The following is a 16,315-nucleotide window of genomic DNA, read 5'->3' on the forward strand; positions in this document are numbered from 1 at the left end:
GGTGTTGCATTGTACTGAACAAAATCACATGGATTATTTCATATACAAACAACTGGTTCCTTTATGATATTACTTACTCATTGCAAACACACAGTAGGGAAAGGATTCCACAGTTTAGTTTTCAGAAATGGCCAAGTTTATTCTAGGCTTTACTTCTTTGTTTATGATGATTTTATTTCAGCATCAAGAACTCACAATACAGAAATGTTTAACTGAGAATTTTCTTACAGTTGTATTCAATACTCTACAAAATTCTCAACACCATAATCAACAACAACTAGAACCTTTAACAAATCAAATAGTAAAGTACTTAGGCAACATCTTCACAGAAGATGGTTTATGAGGTATAAATATGATGTCAGAAAGCAAACATGTTCGTTGGTTGGTTGTTTGGTGCTTTATGGCGCAAAGCAACGAGGCTACCTGCACCAAACAACCAGTAAAAACAGTGACAGTAAATTAAAATAAAATGTAAAAATTGAGCGAGTTAAAACCAAAATATGTCGATAAAAGATTTATATACAATTAAAAAGACCTATAGTGCGTAAAAATTAAAAATACAATCTAGTTGGACAGTGTCACCATTACCAATGACACTGTCCAACGTCAGGGGTAAACTCTTAGAAAATGCCCTATCATCACTGGCTATCCTGTAGCTTGGCAAGAGTCTGAGTAAATGGTTGAGTGAATCTAATGACAGCTCCATCTTTGTTGATTCTCTGAAAGTAGTCTTGACAGAAACTCTGGGTTCCTCAGCAAACTAATTTTCTGCTCGTAAATGTTTTGCTAGCGTTACCAAGTTGGCCGTCCTCACACTGATGTACTTCGTACTTCCAAATACAATTGCAGTGGGTGACTTGACATGGACCACCAATCCATCTGAATTCTATGGTCTACATCAATGATTCTTTTCAATATGATGTATGGTTCTTCCAAAAACCTATTTAGTTTTTTCTCCTGCAAAGAGAACTGTTCAGGCATACCATGTCACGTTGAGGAAATCCAGTTTTATCAACATTAACATCACAGCAGTCTTTTATTTTATCACATGCTGATCTAAGTCTTCCCTGGATAAAGTCACATATCACATCTTAATTCTTCACATGTCCATGAGACCTATTTCAGCCATCTAACCCTCAGGACATGCTGAAATGTTTGGTTCTAATACACCCCGGTCACTAGAAGTAGATTTATTCCTAATTACCCCTGGTGTGAGTATATCATTTCTTGATGGTATGATGACAACTCTCTGTTGTCATTTGAAGTTTAACCTCTGATGTAGAAATTGCCATATAGTACATAGGAATTTATTGGTAACATAATGTGCAGCTATTTGAAATTAGCTTAACCTAGCATCCCTGCCTCTGCAGGAAGTTAGTTCTCAATATGCATTCTTCCTTGATATCAATTACCCACAAATCATGAAGTATAGAGAAGCTATCAAAGTAAGAATAATTTCCAACTTACCTTTTGGAAAAACATTACGTCCACTTGTTGCTCGCATCAACTCCTCTTCTTTCATCATCTCTGGAGGCAATTTCTCATCTTTCATTAATAGATAAGAACCAAGTGTCAATCAACTCAATGCAAGATTTTCCATCAATAAGCCCATGGCCCCCATGGGAAATTTTCCTCAAATAATGAACTTTTCTCACTTGGAGTAGATGTGATATTCTCAACTGAACTTCACACCACAAGATCAGCCAATTCCTGTTTTCCGATGTCTTGTTACTCCTTTGATGGTCCTTTGCTTCCTTGATGTATTAACAGTTGTTGATTCCTCACAGTTTCACCTGTAATGGCCAGATTTCCAACATTTATGAAAGTTATTGATATCCTTTGGGAGTGTTTTTATTCCCTACATGCTTTTTTTCTACAGTTCCTGACAGTGTGTCCTTTCAAATTACACTTGAAACATCTATTATCTTGTGGTCTATTTTCTCCATTCTGTAACTAGTTGTCTAACAAATATTTTCATTTGATGTTTTAGTACTACTGGATCTGACAATCCCATAACTCCGAGATGGTCTTTAGTTGTTAATCTGAACTTTAATGGATTTTAGTTCCACTGCAACTACAGAGCTTCCTTTAAAGATATACATCTACTTTGCTTTAGCCTAATCCTCATATCCTTTTCTGTTATGGCATCTATGAATTGGTCATGTGCCAACCAATCCACCATTTCACAAGGATTGCTCATGTAAGAAAATAGGGCAAGCATTTTCAACTCTTCTGCAAGTTTGGCTAAGGCATTTTCTTTCCTTCATACCATGTTCTGGAAATTTGGATTGGCTACTTCCTTCTGATGTGTCACTTCAAACCTGTTGGTTAAGGCATCTAATTATGATTCTCAGCTGGAAGATTACTGAATGTTATCAAAAGAGGTATTTTAATATGAGCAGCAAGATGGATAGCTTGTTGTTCACTATTCCACCCACTTACTCTGGAAATGATTTCAAAACTGATTCTGGTATGCTTCTTATAGAACTTTTTCATCATAGTCTATTGGCCAATGTTCAACTAGGCAGCTACATTCTAGAACGCTATATGGTAGCATCATGGCTGAAGCAGTCCAGGAAGTTCCAAGAGTAACAGCTGGTATAACAGTATTAGCAATAGGTGTAGACCAATTAAGTTCTCCTATTCCATATCTTGTAGTAGACAGTGTTTTTAGATGGAACTCTTAAACCAATGCAGAAAGAGATGGGCTGGATTAATCTTTGCATTTAACAATTCATTTTCCAGATATTTTATTCTATTACTGATGTTCTTTTTTACCTAACTGGTGCCTTTCTTTATTTCACTTTTAACTTTGTCAATGTCATTTGCACTATGCTGATGTCCTTCTACATTTCTTCAAACTGGTTGTAATAGCTTTGTACATCCTCTTTAACTTCATCAACCTTGTCTTCAATCACATTTATTTCAGATTTTTAATTATTTTTTAAACAATAAGTTTATTTCTTTTAATTTCTCTCTTAAATTTCTGTCCCATTCTTCTTGGTCTTCTTTAATCTTCTGTAAATATCTTTTTCATGTTGTTTTATTTTTTATAATTTTCTGTCTCATATTTCTTGATCTTCTATTATTTTTCTATCTCTTTCTTACTGACCTGGTCTTAATAATCTCAGCATTTCAACTAAAGTTTTAATCTCATAGATTGACCTCATGGCTTTCATCTTCAACAGTTGGAATTATTTTTGAAACATCTTCCATTCTATTTCCATCAAAATAAATCTCCACACATTATTTCTTAATGGGTCCTTTTGAATTATATGGTGAAAATAATTGAACGTCCAGTCAAGTTTAGGAAAATAAATCAATTTATTTCCTTCTTAATGCATCTTTACAAACTTTTACACTTTGTAATTTGTGGAAGGCTTATGTTTACAAATGACGTTTCTCTAACAACTGTACTAGAACCATGGCCGTAGCTAGCTATGAGATCATCAAAGTCTGGACCTTGGTTAAAATTTGATATTAAATGTAATATACTATTTAATTTTACACTGCATCCTATTGTACTTATCCTGCTGGCATCCACATACGTTTGAATCTCAGGTAAATTTTCATAAAAATGGCTTGATAACTCTTTTATCACAACTAACTTGATGCTTCACGGAATTTTATATATATATATCTATGCTCGAAGGTGCTAGAACAAAAGTTGACATCAAATTAGAACTTTATAGTAATGTGCCCTCCAGCCAACACACAAATTAAAACATTACATATGTTGCTTACACCAATATCATTAATGGAATCCCATGCATTCATTTTGATATAAAAGTATAAGCTCACCAGTTATGTGATATAATATGCTAGTGTCTGCTACTAGAACTCATGTTCACAAATGCTCATTTCGTACTACAGAATTTTCAGACCAATAAGTGATTGCAAATCGTCTGTTGATATGATGTATGATCATCCTTGACACTAATAAAGTCACACAGTGACGTATGTCTAAGTTAAACAAATCAATGAGCTGCTAAAGTAACACTCCTCCATCAAAAATGCTTCTAGTTCACCAACATTGCCCAAAGGTGAATCATGCGATACCAAGTATCTTAGGCATCTCATACAGATTCATCAGTTCAAATCTGGTTAACCTACTGGCTAGTTCATTCACTTAATAACCACTTCTTCAAAGAAGTTGCTAACTAGTTGAGTATGGTGGGGACAAGTATGACCAGCTAGTAACAGAAAGTTTTGATTACCTGCACCTGAATATGGGAATATTCATGATTATAAGTAGAAAGTAGAGGTGGACAATTAATCCAATATAATCACTTACCTATAATCATCAATTAGCATCATAAAGAGAATAATTTATTAACTGAAATGACACTTAAATTGATGAATTTCATGAAAATGATCAACAAATCAAAATTAGTGTGTCCAGTTATTCCAACTATTGAAGAAATCAAGGCACTGTCTTTATGATTTCTCATAATTAATTAATTATAAATTATTAATTTAGGATCCTTCTGCTTTTGGAAATTATGGAAACCAAAACTGTTTATGGACAGAAAAGTAGTGCTCGGGAATTTCTAGTAGTTGTCCAGTACAAAAATAATTAGAGTGAACATTGGCTACTGCTGTCATATGCATGTCTTTTCTCCATAAAATAAGGGTCCCAGCCACTCTCCAAATGCATACGTCTTATATCTAGTTGCAATACGATGCACGAACAAAACATAACTCAAAATTTTACATGTTCTTGACACTACTGAAATATTGTTTTGTGGCAATGGTTAGAAGAATACACACCATTTATTATGTGGCATAAAGGCTAACCTTACATATCCTATTTCCGATTGTTTGAATGTTTACTTGCTATCCAATTATTGATCTGAACTGTTGAAAAGTTGAGGCCCACTTGTTGGAGCATAAGTTGTGAAGTAGTCTTGTAGGGTTATTGGCAATGGTCCACCTTTTCCATTTCATGAGACCTGTAGTCACAATGCAATGACTTGTTTTGTTTGACTGACATATAGCTAAATTATTGCCTTTCATATCCCAAAACTATTCAAATATCTTTGTTGGGAACATTTTACTATCAATTGGGATTCCTTTATCTCATTAACTGAGAACATACTTTAATATATATATATCACAAAAATTAGCTCAGGATTGCCACTGAAATTATTTAATAGCAGTAGTTGTGACATGTCATAGCTAGAATATAAAAAATTCCAGCTACCTCTTTACACTTTTAAATGTATAAATAATAAGAAAAGACATTCTCTTTTCTCTTTACGATCCAGCATCCACATTTTTGGAATAGCTATTGCTTAAATAAAGATCTATATTAAACCTGGTTAGAATAGTGATGAGTACCTCCTCTCCATATATACCATGCAAAACACATTTGTTCAATGAAATAATATTTTTATGCAACAGAAAGAAAGTATTTCAAATATGTGTTTAAAAAATGCTCATCATGTATATTATCTATAGACAGTTGTGTTTGTATACTATTTTATTCATTTGGAACGTTCCTAAGTATGTTTATTTGTTCTCAGTTAGTTTGGTCAAGTATATTGAAAACAAAAACTACGTATTTCTCATAAGGAACACTTACTGAAGTTAAATAAATAGCGCAAACATAATCAATGGCCAACCCACTCTGATAGCATAAGTATCATGACATAAAGTGAAATGCTGGTAAGGCATGAAAATTTGAATAATAACAAACTTGGCAAGTAATCACAATAAACCTGTAAATATCTTTAACTCTTCACTCTTATCTGTTACTGTTAGATTCAACATAACACAATGTCTCATATACCTTCCAGTTGTGATATCTTGCGTTTAGCAAAAACACTCCATCAACAAAACTTAACATAAAGTATGGTACCACAACAATTAACAGCTTGTATGAAATTGAAAGGGTGTTTATTAGTCATGCAAGTACAGCTTTATAATAATGAATACCCTAAACCTAACAATATGATTCATAGTTACCTATTAATTATGAAAGGTCTAAATAAATCAATGGACCAACGCCTTTCTGATAATATGTTAATTTTTACATAATAATGCTCGTCATATGGAGATAATGTAGTGTTTCAGAATTCCAATCCAAACAACATATAATCCATTACACAACCTCATCAGTCATGTTTGACATATTAAAAAAAAATGCACAGCTACAAATAGCACGAATACTTAAACCAAAGAATAGAAGTTTTATGATATAGTATATTTATATTTCGTGTGATTTGAAACTTTTATGCTTGACGGTGAGGTGTTTGGCAAATGAGTTTAGATATATCTTGTAAAAACCTATAAAACACATTATTAAAAAGTTTATAAACATATAACGCCATAGAACGTTTAAAATCCCTAAAATATGTAAATAAAATGCTGTTGTGTTAAACTAAAGGTACAGTTGTTTTGCAATTTTAATGGCATTCCACTTTCACAACCAACCCATACAAATTACAGTATGGGACCAGGATCCAGCGGAGAAACCGTGTATAAAAACATGGTTGACGAGCATAAAGATTTTTTACCTTTCCTTACGTGCTCCAACCTTCCTTTAATTTCAGTTTCGAAACCCTTCTGGGTTCCTTGAAACTGTCTCTGTACCTCGGGGCATGCATTAATCAAAGATTTTCTCGACATGGGCATTCGCGCCAAATCCTTACCGACGTGGAATACAAACACAACCAGACCTTGTTGATGCGTACACCCTTCTAACTCACATATTCAACATAAAAATAACGTAGACATGCCGGGCCTCTTACACAAAGGCAGTCACTAAACAACCACTCAGTGCTCTGAAAAACAAGTTCCCGCGCGATCTGCACTACCACGCACTCACATTCATAAACTAACACATGTACCAAAACTCTCAAACCATCCCGCGCAAAGCGTTACATACTATTCCATATTCCCCTCCCTTCCTTCCACATGGACACGTCCCTTGCCAATGAATGGCAACACACGTGACGCGAAACTAAATACAACATCCCAACATCCGGTCATGCAGGTTACCGCGTTAGACGATCAGCTGTAGTATTACGGGCGGGAGCAGAGGCATAGGCATAACATGTGCGTCATCTTCACAGAACAAAGACCGGCAGGGTCGTAAGACTAAAAAATATCCCTGGGAGAACCAAATAAAATTACAATAATAACAAGCATAGATTTTGTTTGTGATGCACAAAAAATTTATTTCAAAATATAAAAGCTATACATCATTGTCTTTTTAGCATACTTTTTCCACATCGAAACCACAAACGCAAAAATATGATTCCATGCTTCGTGAAAATATTTTAATGTTGTGCGTTAGTGTGTTATATATTTATTTTGCATAGTTTATGTTGTAGGTTTTAAAGATATTGTGTTGTTCTGTAATATACATATTGTGTATTACCAGTTTACCTATATGCGACTAGTTTGTTTGTTTTTGAATTTCGCGCAAAGCTACACGAGGGCTATCTGCGCTAGCCGTTCCTAATTTAGCAGTGTAAGACAAGAGGGAAGGCAGCTAGTCATCACCACCCATTGCCAACTCTTGGGCTACTCTTTTACCAACGAATAGTGGGATTGACCGTCACATTATAACGCCCCCACGGCTGAAAGGGCGAGCATGTTTGGTGTGATGGAGATTCGAACCCGCGACCCGCAGATTGGGAATCGCGCACCCAAACCACCTGGCTATGCCGGGCCAGCTGGTTTAATAAGTTGCATTCCCCAGTTCGTTTAGCAAATTCTTTATTCAGTCTCACTAACCTCTTTTTCTGCATTTTTTTGATTTTGTCATTATAACCTTTCCGTAGTTCACCGATGTTTTACTGTATTTGTTCAATCTTATTGTTGTAATCCCTCGGTGCATCTCTTATTTCTTTATCAATCTTGTCTTCAATCAGACTTATTTTCTTCTTAATTCTTTTTTTTTAAACGTTTCTTCTCTTTATTTAACTCCTCTCTTAAATTTTCGTCTCGTTACTATACTTTTTTATCTCATTTTATCTTGTTCTTCTTTTTGGAGTTCTATAAATTTCTTTCTTTTCTTTTAATTTTTTGTCTCTTTCTTTTTTACCTTCTTTTAATGCTTTATCTCTTTCTTCTTTTCCTTGTCTTATAATCTCTAGGAAGTTTCCTATCTCGTTTTGCGCTCTTTTTTTATCTTAAACACATGAAGTTCAATTTAGTTAAAGTTCCGTTTTAGTTCCACCAAAATAATTTCACTTCTGAAACCAGGTGTTGTAACGTTTTCTATCGCTGGATGGGTTATTTTGGATTACTTGGTAAAATAATTCAAATTTCAGACAACATAACGAAAACGAATGAGTTTATTTTTTTATATAACGTTCCTATGGGCTACAGTCAAGTTGACAGAAGTTGTTGGTCATGTGTTCACAGTGTTTTGAACATATACTCCGCAACTAAGTGTACTTATGTAGGTCTAATTTCAAATACGTTTCAATATAGAAAAACAATCACGTAACTCAGGGAATAAACGTGATTTTCCTGTTAACCGAGCGATTACTTATTACTTAATAGTTTGTTTGTTTGTTTGAAGTTAAGCACAAAGCTACACAATGGGCTATCTGTGCTCTGCCCACCACGGGTATCGAAACCCGGTTTCTAGCGTTGTAAGTCCGCAGACATACCGCTGTGTCACTGGGGGCGATTAGTTAATAGACTGACTAAAATTGCTGTATACGCAATCACTCCTTAAATACTAATTAATTAACTGGCGCTCTAACCCTAACTGGTTACTCGAAGTTATAATTAATGTACTTGGTTGAATTTTCTTATCTTAACCTCATGCACTTTCTAGCTAACATCAAAACTAAAATATTGAAAACATAGCTTACTACACTACTTAGGTTCTTATCTCAAGTCATGAATAAACCACCCCAAGTGAGAATCGGCCTAAATTGAATTGTTACTATTTCTGGATAAAAAAACCTGTTTTAATTAATAGAAAGAGTTTACTTAGCCAAGATTTCCACAGTGAAAATAAATAAAAAGCCACGTGGTTTCATGAGTGCCATAGCACATGAAATTACGGATTTAAAAAATTAATACTACTGTGATAAATGACCTGGAAAGAAAGAAAGAGTACGTCAAGATCAGCGTGTTTGACAGGTTACCATCTGCTAGCACACAGAATGATTAGCTACCACCACTACCGCCTGGTTTGTTTGTTTGTATTGTTGAACTTCACGCAAAGTTACTCGAAGGCTATCTGCGCTAGCCGTCCCTGATTTCTAAGATAGCCTACGAGGAAGGCAGGTAGTCAACACCACCAACCGTCAATTGTTGGACCACTCTAATCAAATAATGTAATTCACCGTTCCATTAAAAATGACGAGCATATTCAATGGTGGGATTCGAACTCGTGATCTGCAGGTTGCGAGTTAGGTGCCCTAACCACCAGGTCATGCTAGGCACTCCACCACCTATAAAGTTGAGATCGACAAGAATGTTACCAATATCAAAGTCAGTCTTCCCAAGACTGAAGGCCTTATATCATCATATTCAGCAATGCCCTATACAATTGTTTGTTAGTTTTTAATTATGCACAAAGCTACACAAGGGCTATCTGTGCTCTGCCCACCACGGGTATCGAAACTCGGTATCTAGCGTTGTAAGTCCGCAGACATACCGCTGTGCCACTAAGGGGCTATACAATTGTAACCACATGATGTGACACGGGATTTATGAGGGCCTTTACACCTTCCTGATCTACAGAAAAAACACAACATAATATTACTTAGGAGCCTGTCACGACCAATTCCAAATTAGAGTGATCAGAAAAAAAGAAACACTCCTAGAACGCGTTGCAGATATTTTAAAGCTTGTTCAGTAACTAGATCACGAATAACACCGATAATAGAGAACGTATTCATCGTCACCCCACCAATTATTTATATAATATCATCTAAGCTCTTCAACTTGCTAAAATCCATCAAGGATACTGATTGAGTAAAACTACTTTTATCGTCTGAAAAGTGGTTTTGATTCTGAAACAGATAAACGCCTAAATAACCTTGAATAGCTAATTACGCAAACGTAGTCTTCCAAAGAAAATCTCTCTTAAGTAAAAACTTGTAAGTATGAAAAAAACACCTGTCTAATGGATACCATTAACTAAGAACAGAAACTAAAAGAGTAAATTATAAAATACGAGCAATGTCAAAGACAATAAAAATTAAGTTTTAGTTCTTGTAATTTGGGGAAATATCTCATTTGAAACTGTAAACAAGGAAATATGGACAACGTCAAAAAGAAAAGAAAAAGGGAAAAAAGTTTGTTGGTTTTAGCGAAAGCTACACAATTGGCTATCTGCCTCTTTTACCATGGGGAATCGAATCACGAATTTTAATGTTCTAACATCCGTAAACTTATCACTAAACCACCGTGGAAAAAAGGGCGAGAGAAAGGTATGTTTAGAAAATAACCTTAGAAACCTAGGAATAACAAAAGAATGGAAAAGAAACATATACGGTGTCAGTGAAATTCAATTTGAAAGCAAGAATTAGCTTAACTCTAGGGGCAAAATTAACTGAAATTAATGTAATTGTTCCATACTTTATAGGAAAAAAGTTAGCTGAGATCTGTCCCAAAATTAATGTTCTTAGAAAGAACACTGCGTTATATTCCAAACATGATACGTAAACATGCGACACTATCTGTGAATACAAAGTTTGAAAGTGGACTTGTTTGTTTGTTTGTTTGTTATGGATTTTGCGCAAAGCAACACGAGGGCTATCTGCGATAGCCGTCCCTAATTTAGCAGTGTAAGACTAGAGGGAAGTCAGCTAGTCATCACCACCCACCGCCAACTCTTGGGCTATTCTTTTATTAATATGGTTTGACTGTCATATTATAACGCCCCCACGGCTGAAAGGTCGAACATGTTTGGTGTGACGGGGATTTGAACCCGCGGCCCACAGATTGCGAGTCAAACGCCCTAACCACCTGGCCATGCCGGCCAAGAGAGTGGATTTACACAAACTGAAAGTGATCATGAGATTTTATACAAATGAAAAATGAAGATCAACTTTATCAATGAAAGTGTCTATGCTACATCATATGTGAGTAATATGCATATAACGAGAGAGCTTCTTAGGAATATCTTTCCCCAATACATGTGATTAAATTGAAGTTCCTCAAAATATTTCATGATTTCGTGAAGAAATCCAAGAAAGTAATGTAAAAAATATTCCGTCACCCTTATAACGCACCCGCAACATATTAATGTGGAGCTCGTTCATTTTTTTCTTATTCGTTAATGGAGACACGAACAATGGAACCGAAGATCCATAGACTGCCATGCTAAACATCGATCTACGATAATGGAGACACGAACAATGGAACCGCAGATCCATAGACCGCCATGCTAAACACCGATCTACGATAATGGAGACACGAACAATGGAACCGCAGATCCATAGACCGCCATGCTGAACACCGATCTACGATAATGGAGACACGAACAATGGAACCGCAGATCCATAGACCGCCATGCTAAACACCGATCTACGCTTGGCCTTCACACCAAAATATCAATAAAACTATACTGTGGTTAAATTTTAAGTATAGCATGTTTAAAACCATTTATAAGTGTAAGAGAAGATCAACTTTTCGGAACAATGTAGGTCGTTTTAGTTAAACGTTTTCTTGTACTTGATATTAACCTTTTTTTTTGCATTTTCAGTATTAAAACACCAAAAATGTGTTATCAAATATTAAAATCTAACGCAAATCCGTGGCGGAAATTTTTATAAGAACTTTTATAAAACTGTAAAAAACATTGCCCATGTGCGAAAATTACAATGGGGTGTGTACAAAAGAAGATGGTTTAAGGAAGGGAAAAACATCCATGCAACGAACTATTCTCTTGACTGCTCCATAGTCCGAAACATCACTGGTCCTAATGGTGGGTTCTAATTAGGATACATCATATTAAAATACGATGAAATCTTCTGTCTTTGTAAATAAAAATGAATTTTTGCATGTAAAACCAAAATAACTGAAGATAAAGGTAAAAAAAAAAGGCAAATAACTGTGTGCAATGTATACTTTGTCACCAAGAGCAGTACTACACCTTAATGCGGCCCTGACTCTCACTTGTATATAAAACAATTCTCATAAATTAGTAACACGCAATGCCCATTAATTCTGTTATAAACGTTAGTATCAGTCAAAAATTGTATACTTCTGGCCTTATCGTTCTCTTTGAAGTTGGGATTTTACCAACCGTCCCCTACAAACTCAGGTACGAGGAGTCGTTAGTTACACAATAGACAATCACTACCACCTGCAAGTAGTTTCTTGAAGAAGGGAGGGGAAGTTAACGGTTTTTTGTTCAAACGTACAAGTTGTATGGCGAACTTAAGGATGGCTCTGTCGATTGTAAAACAGTAACTTAGAAAGATAATTTGTATTATATATATATTTCTCGTTAGCCTTCAAAAGCTCGATTCCTCCAAATTTGTAAACATCTAACACTACGTTAATTCCTTGAAGGGTTTTTCCCCCCTTCTACACACCACAAAAAGTGAGAAGGTAAATCACACACAATAAACTGAATGTGAATTCCGAACATCTATTCTATTTTTACCGATCTTTACTTCTTCAGTGTAGCTATGTAAATCCTGTGTAGTAAAAATACACTTGACCACGTCGCCATACTTCCTGCAGAAGCCTGGATAATCAATGCTTTATTGAAAAGTATCAGAAACTTATGTATGTTATTTTAATAAGTATTCATCAATTTACCATTCATGATATAGCAACCTGTGGTAAACTAATCAATGCAAATTTAAATATACCGTTTAATTTTTTTTATTCAACAAAGCAAGAATTTTCTTATAATCAGTAGTTTTGTTTTTTTCGTGATGTTGGGAAAACACGTAGGATAAAACAAATCAATTAAAGACAAAATTAAGAAACCATATAACCCCGGCGCTTTAAAAAGGTAGACCTTTCTTTATCAGGGGAGAGGATGTTCTGTTTACTGATGTATAGCATTTATTGATCAAAGTAAAAACTTTTTAAAGCTTAAAATGATCCAGCTTAAATTCTTTTACGATATATTCATTTAAACTGCACAATTCGAAATGCACATAATCCATCGTTTTAAATGCCGCGTCAAAAACAGAAAAGTATGCCTTCAGTTAAATTGCCATGCATGGAAAATATCTTAAATTAACGATGAAAGCATAAAAATAATGATAATAAAAAACGACCGTTATTTCCCTGTCGGTAGGATAGTTTGAGAATGGTCTTGATCGGCTACCACAATGTGCCTTAGGCAACATCTGTAAAGGGGGCTTCAGGTTGCCTTAGGTAATACCTGAAAAGGGAGATTCAGAGGCTCAGTGTACAATCACAGGAATCACCGCCATCTGAATAAAGACTACTAGACGTGGAGTTCACAAACGTCGGTTACTTTTGAGATTTACATAAAAATAATTCGATCTAAAACGATCAGTTTAGTTAAACTTCATTCAGATCACTTGACACACTGTTGAGGTACTGACTTTTCCTGCTTCGCACGTTAAACAAGTTAATACAGGTATTTACATTTGGAGGGAAGGTAACCGTTGCCTTCCCTCACACTTTTACGTTCTGATTTTTAATAGTAGTTAATACACAACTGGAAGGCATTCAATTGTGATGCTGTCCTTTTAGTATACTAAATTGAGGTACTGACACTTACCTCTGTCGGCTTCTGTTTCTATTTGTTGTTAAATACAAAAGCTACACAATGTGCTATCCGTGCTTTGCCCACTCGGTTTTTAGCTATATAAGCTGAGCTACTGGAGGTGCTTTTGTCGAATATGCAATTATACAAACTATTTCTTTAGCGTTGTGTGTAAAATATATCCTTCATTAACAATGCTATCTTCAATTGTAACAGATATCGTTGTAACTTAGTCTACCTTTTATCAGTAGGATCATATTGTAATTCCACAAATTCAGTAGAAATTGTACGTAATTCTACTAAATTTGTGGTATTACAATATGATCCTCTTGAGAAAATGGAGACTAAGTTACAACGACATTTGCTACAACCGAAGAAAGATAACATTCTTAATGAAGAACAGTATTGGAACACTAAAATGTATCCTTCATTAAAAAATATATTACATTCAATTCAGATACTGAATGTCTATTGAAATTCATTCGATCTTTAAAAGCACCCTATTTCTATGAAATACCTCTTTAACTTCGACATTTAGAAAAACCAATAAATACGCTATATGTAAGTGTGATTGTAGAATTTAAAAAAACACCTAGCTCAACATACGTATTATAATTTCGTATAAGTTTAATCTAACTGATTATAATTCAGTAATTTCGTGCACTTTCATGTAATAACAGTACTCTAACACCAAAATCCAATATTATAAAGTTAATTACTTTGGTGCTGTGTAACATAAAGTATTCTATATGTGCCCCTTTTGCCCTGATGTTACGAAAACTAATTTCTAATCATAATAAGAACCTTTTGAATGTAAATTTTATAACTTAAACTGCAGTTTGAAGGTCCACAGAGGATTTCTGAAAATCATTATGTTCACAACAATGAATAAATAAATACATACATATATATAAGTTCAGAATAAATAAATATTAACGCAACTTCTACAGAACTCAACGTTTAATTAAAAATATTACGTATGCTAAGTGTTTCAGACAATGGTGAAATATATTTCTGTATAGCACTCTATTATGGTATCCAAGGTCCAACTTACCTTTCTATTTAAAATGTATGGTCTGAACATTTCACCACAACCTAAACATGTGAGGAATTTCACACTTGTAGCTAATATATACATCAGACTGTCTCCTAATTTGTTTGTCAAGGTGTGGTATTTAGTCTAGAAGCACATGCTTCGAAAGTAAAACTATTGTGTATACTTTCACAGTTTGATTGGCCTGGCTACGAGGTAAAATATTCGTTGGAAAGGTATTTGGGATTATCTGTAATTCCATCCTTTGTCGCATGGTTGCCTTCGTAGGAAGAAAGTGGTTCATTTCGTTTCCAATGTGGCAGTAATCGACGACACGTACTCATTTCGTATCTTAATACACTCATACTGATGCATTAATATCGATCAATGTGAGAAACATATACTATACTTGATTATGAGTAGCAGTTTTGAGGGGTGGAGAGGATCTGCGGTGATATCCAATTTTGACTACTGGTAATAAAGTTTGGAATTAGTTGGTGAAAAATAACAAAAAACTACACAATATATCTTCGTAATTTGTTTTACCAAGTGTAATTTGTAGTACGAAATCCTCTGTGCTGATAGACAGTGTATCACCATTACTCTAAGTTTCCTAATACACGCAGACTCGTTTCACCTTTTCAATTTTTTAGAGTGGGTTGATAACTACGTTAGCTTATTGTCTTTGTTCATATTTATGTCGTAATTGTTGCCATTTTTGGAGGATTATTTGACAACTAATTTTATATTTATTTTTGCCATCTCTCAGCTAATACTAAATTGGAATCCAACCGTGAATACAAACTACTTTATGTTACATTATTTAATTTTTACCTAATCTTAAATAATACGAGTTGTACTCCAGTACTTTCATTCTTTTATTTCTGTTTTCGGCATTTTCATGGATCGATAATTATCATTTGATTAAAGCCTACTGCCAAATCTAACTTTGATTATATACATTTATATCATTCTTTCTTACCGCACAATACCTTTAATATGTTTCAAAAATAACCTTAGAATAGGTACACACACACAACATATAATAAAAACCAAATGTATGTAATGTTTTCTAGACAGTTATATTTCATTCATAAAATAAACCACACCCATCTCCACTTACATAATCAACAGCTTTACTACCTGTTTATACTTGACGGTTGACAATGTCGCGATACGTTTTTCACACCCATGTTTATACGTCGTACTTTCTACATACTTCTGTAGTTAAGCGGCCTACGCAACACCTGCCCACATACGTTGACACTAAACAACTCACCTTTGAAAGCGTAGCCTTGACTGGTCGTCCTGGCAACAACGACATGGTTCATATTCAAACCTTCTTCCTGCAAGGTAAGAACAAAGTAACGGCTATTATCCGGCGTGATACAAAAGTTATTTCTTTCTCAGACAGTTGTAGATTAAACAAAGTGTTGATTTTTTTTAAGTAGATTGCCTCTAATATTATACAGTATAACAGAATTTCAATATAAAAAAATGAGAGCGATTACTACTGCACAAAATTGGAATAATAATGTTACGTCTCTGTTCGTTTGTTAATTTCCCGTAGAAATTTTTCCCGAGAAACTTCAGCGATACAAGTCCTT

At 34.7% G+C, this 16,315-nt stretch overlaps 1 protein-coding gene across 4 annotated transcripts in view; it reads right to left on the reverse strand.

The window, feature by feature from the left end:
- The window catches only part of LOC106459881 (transcription factor Dp-1-like), a 106,143-nt gene that overhangs the window by 37,477 nt on the left and 52,351 nt on the right, over positions 1-16,315 (reverse strand). For 3 of the 4 annotated variants that reach the window (XM_022386450.1, XM_022386451.1, XM_022386452.1), the window contains exon 3: positions 15,988-16,054. In XM_022386450.1, coding sequence (XP_022242158.1) covers positions 15,988-16,054 — 67 coding nt within the window. Of the gene's footprint in view, positions 1-6,518; positions 6,843-15,987; positions 16,055-16,315 lie in introns of those variants that run through there. The other variant, XM_013919553.2, reaches the window with a different exon arrangement.

Source organism: Limulus polyphemus, unplaced genomic scaffold (genome assembly GCF_000517525.1).
Source record: "Limulus polyphemus unplaced genomic scaffold, Limulus_polyphemus-2.1.2 Scaffold674, whole genome shotgun sequence".
Classification (NCBI taxonomy): Eukaryota; Metazoa; Arthropoda; class Merostomata; order Xiphosura; family Limulidae; genus Limulus; species Limulus polyphemus.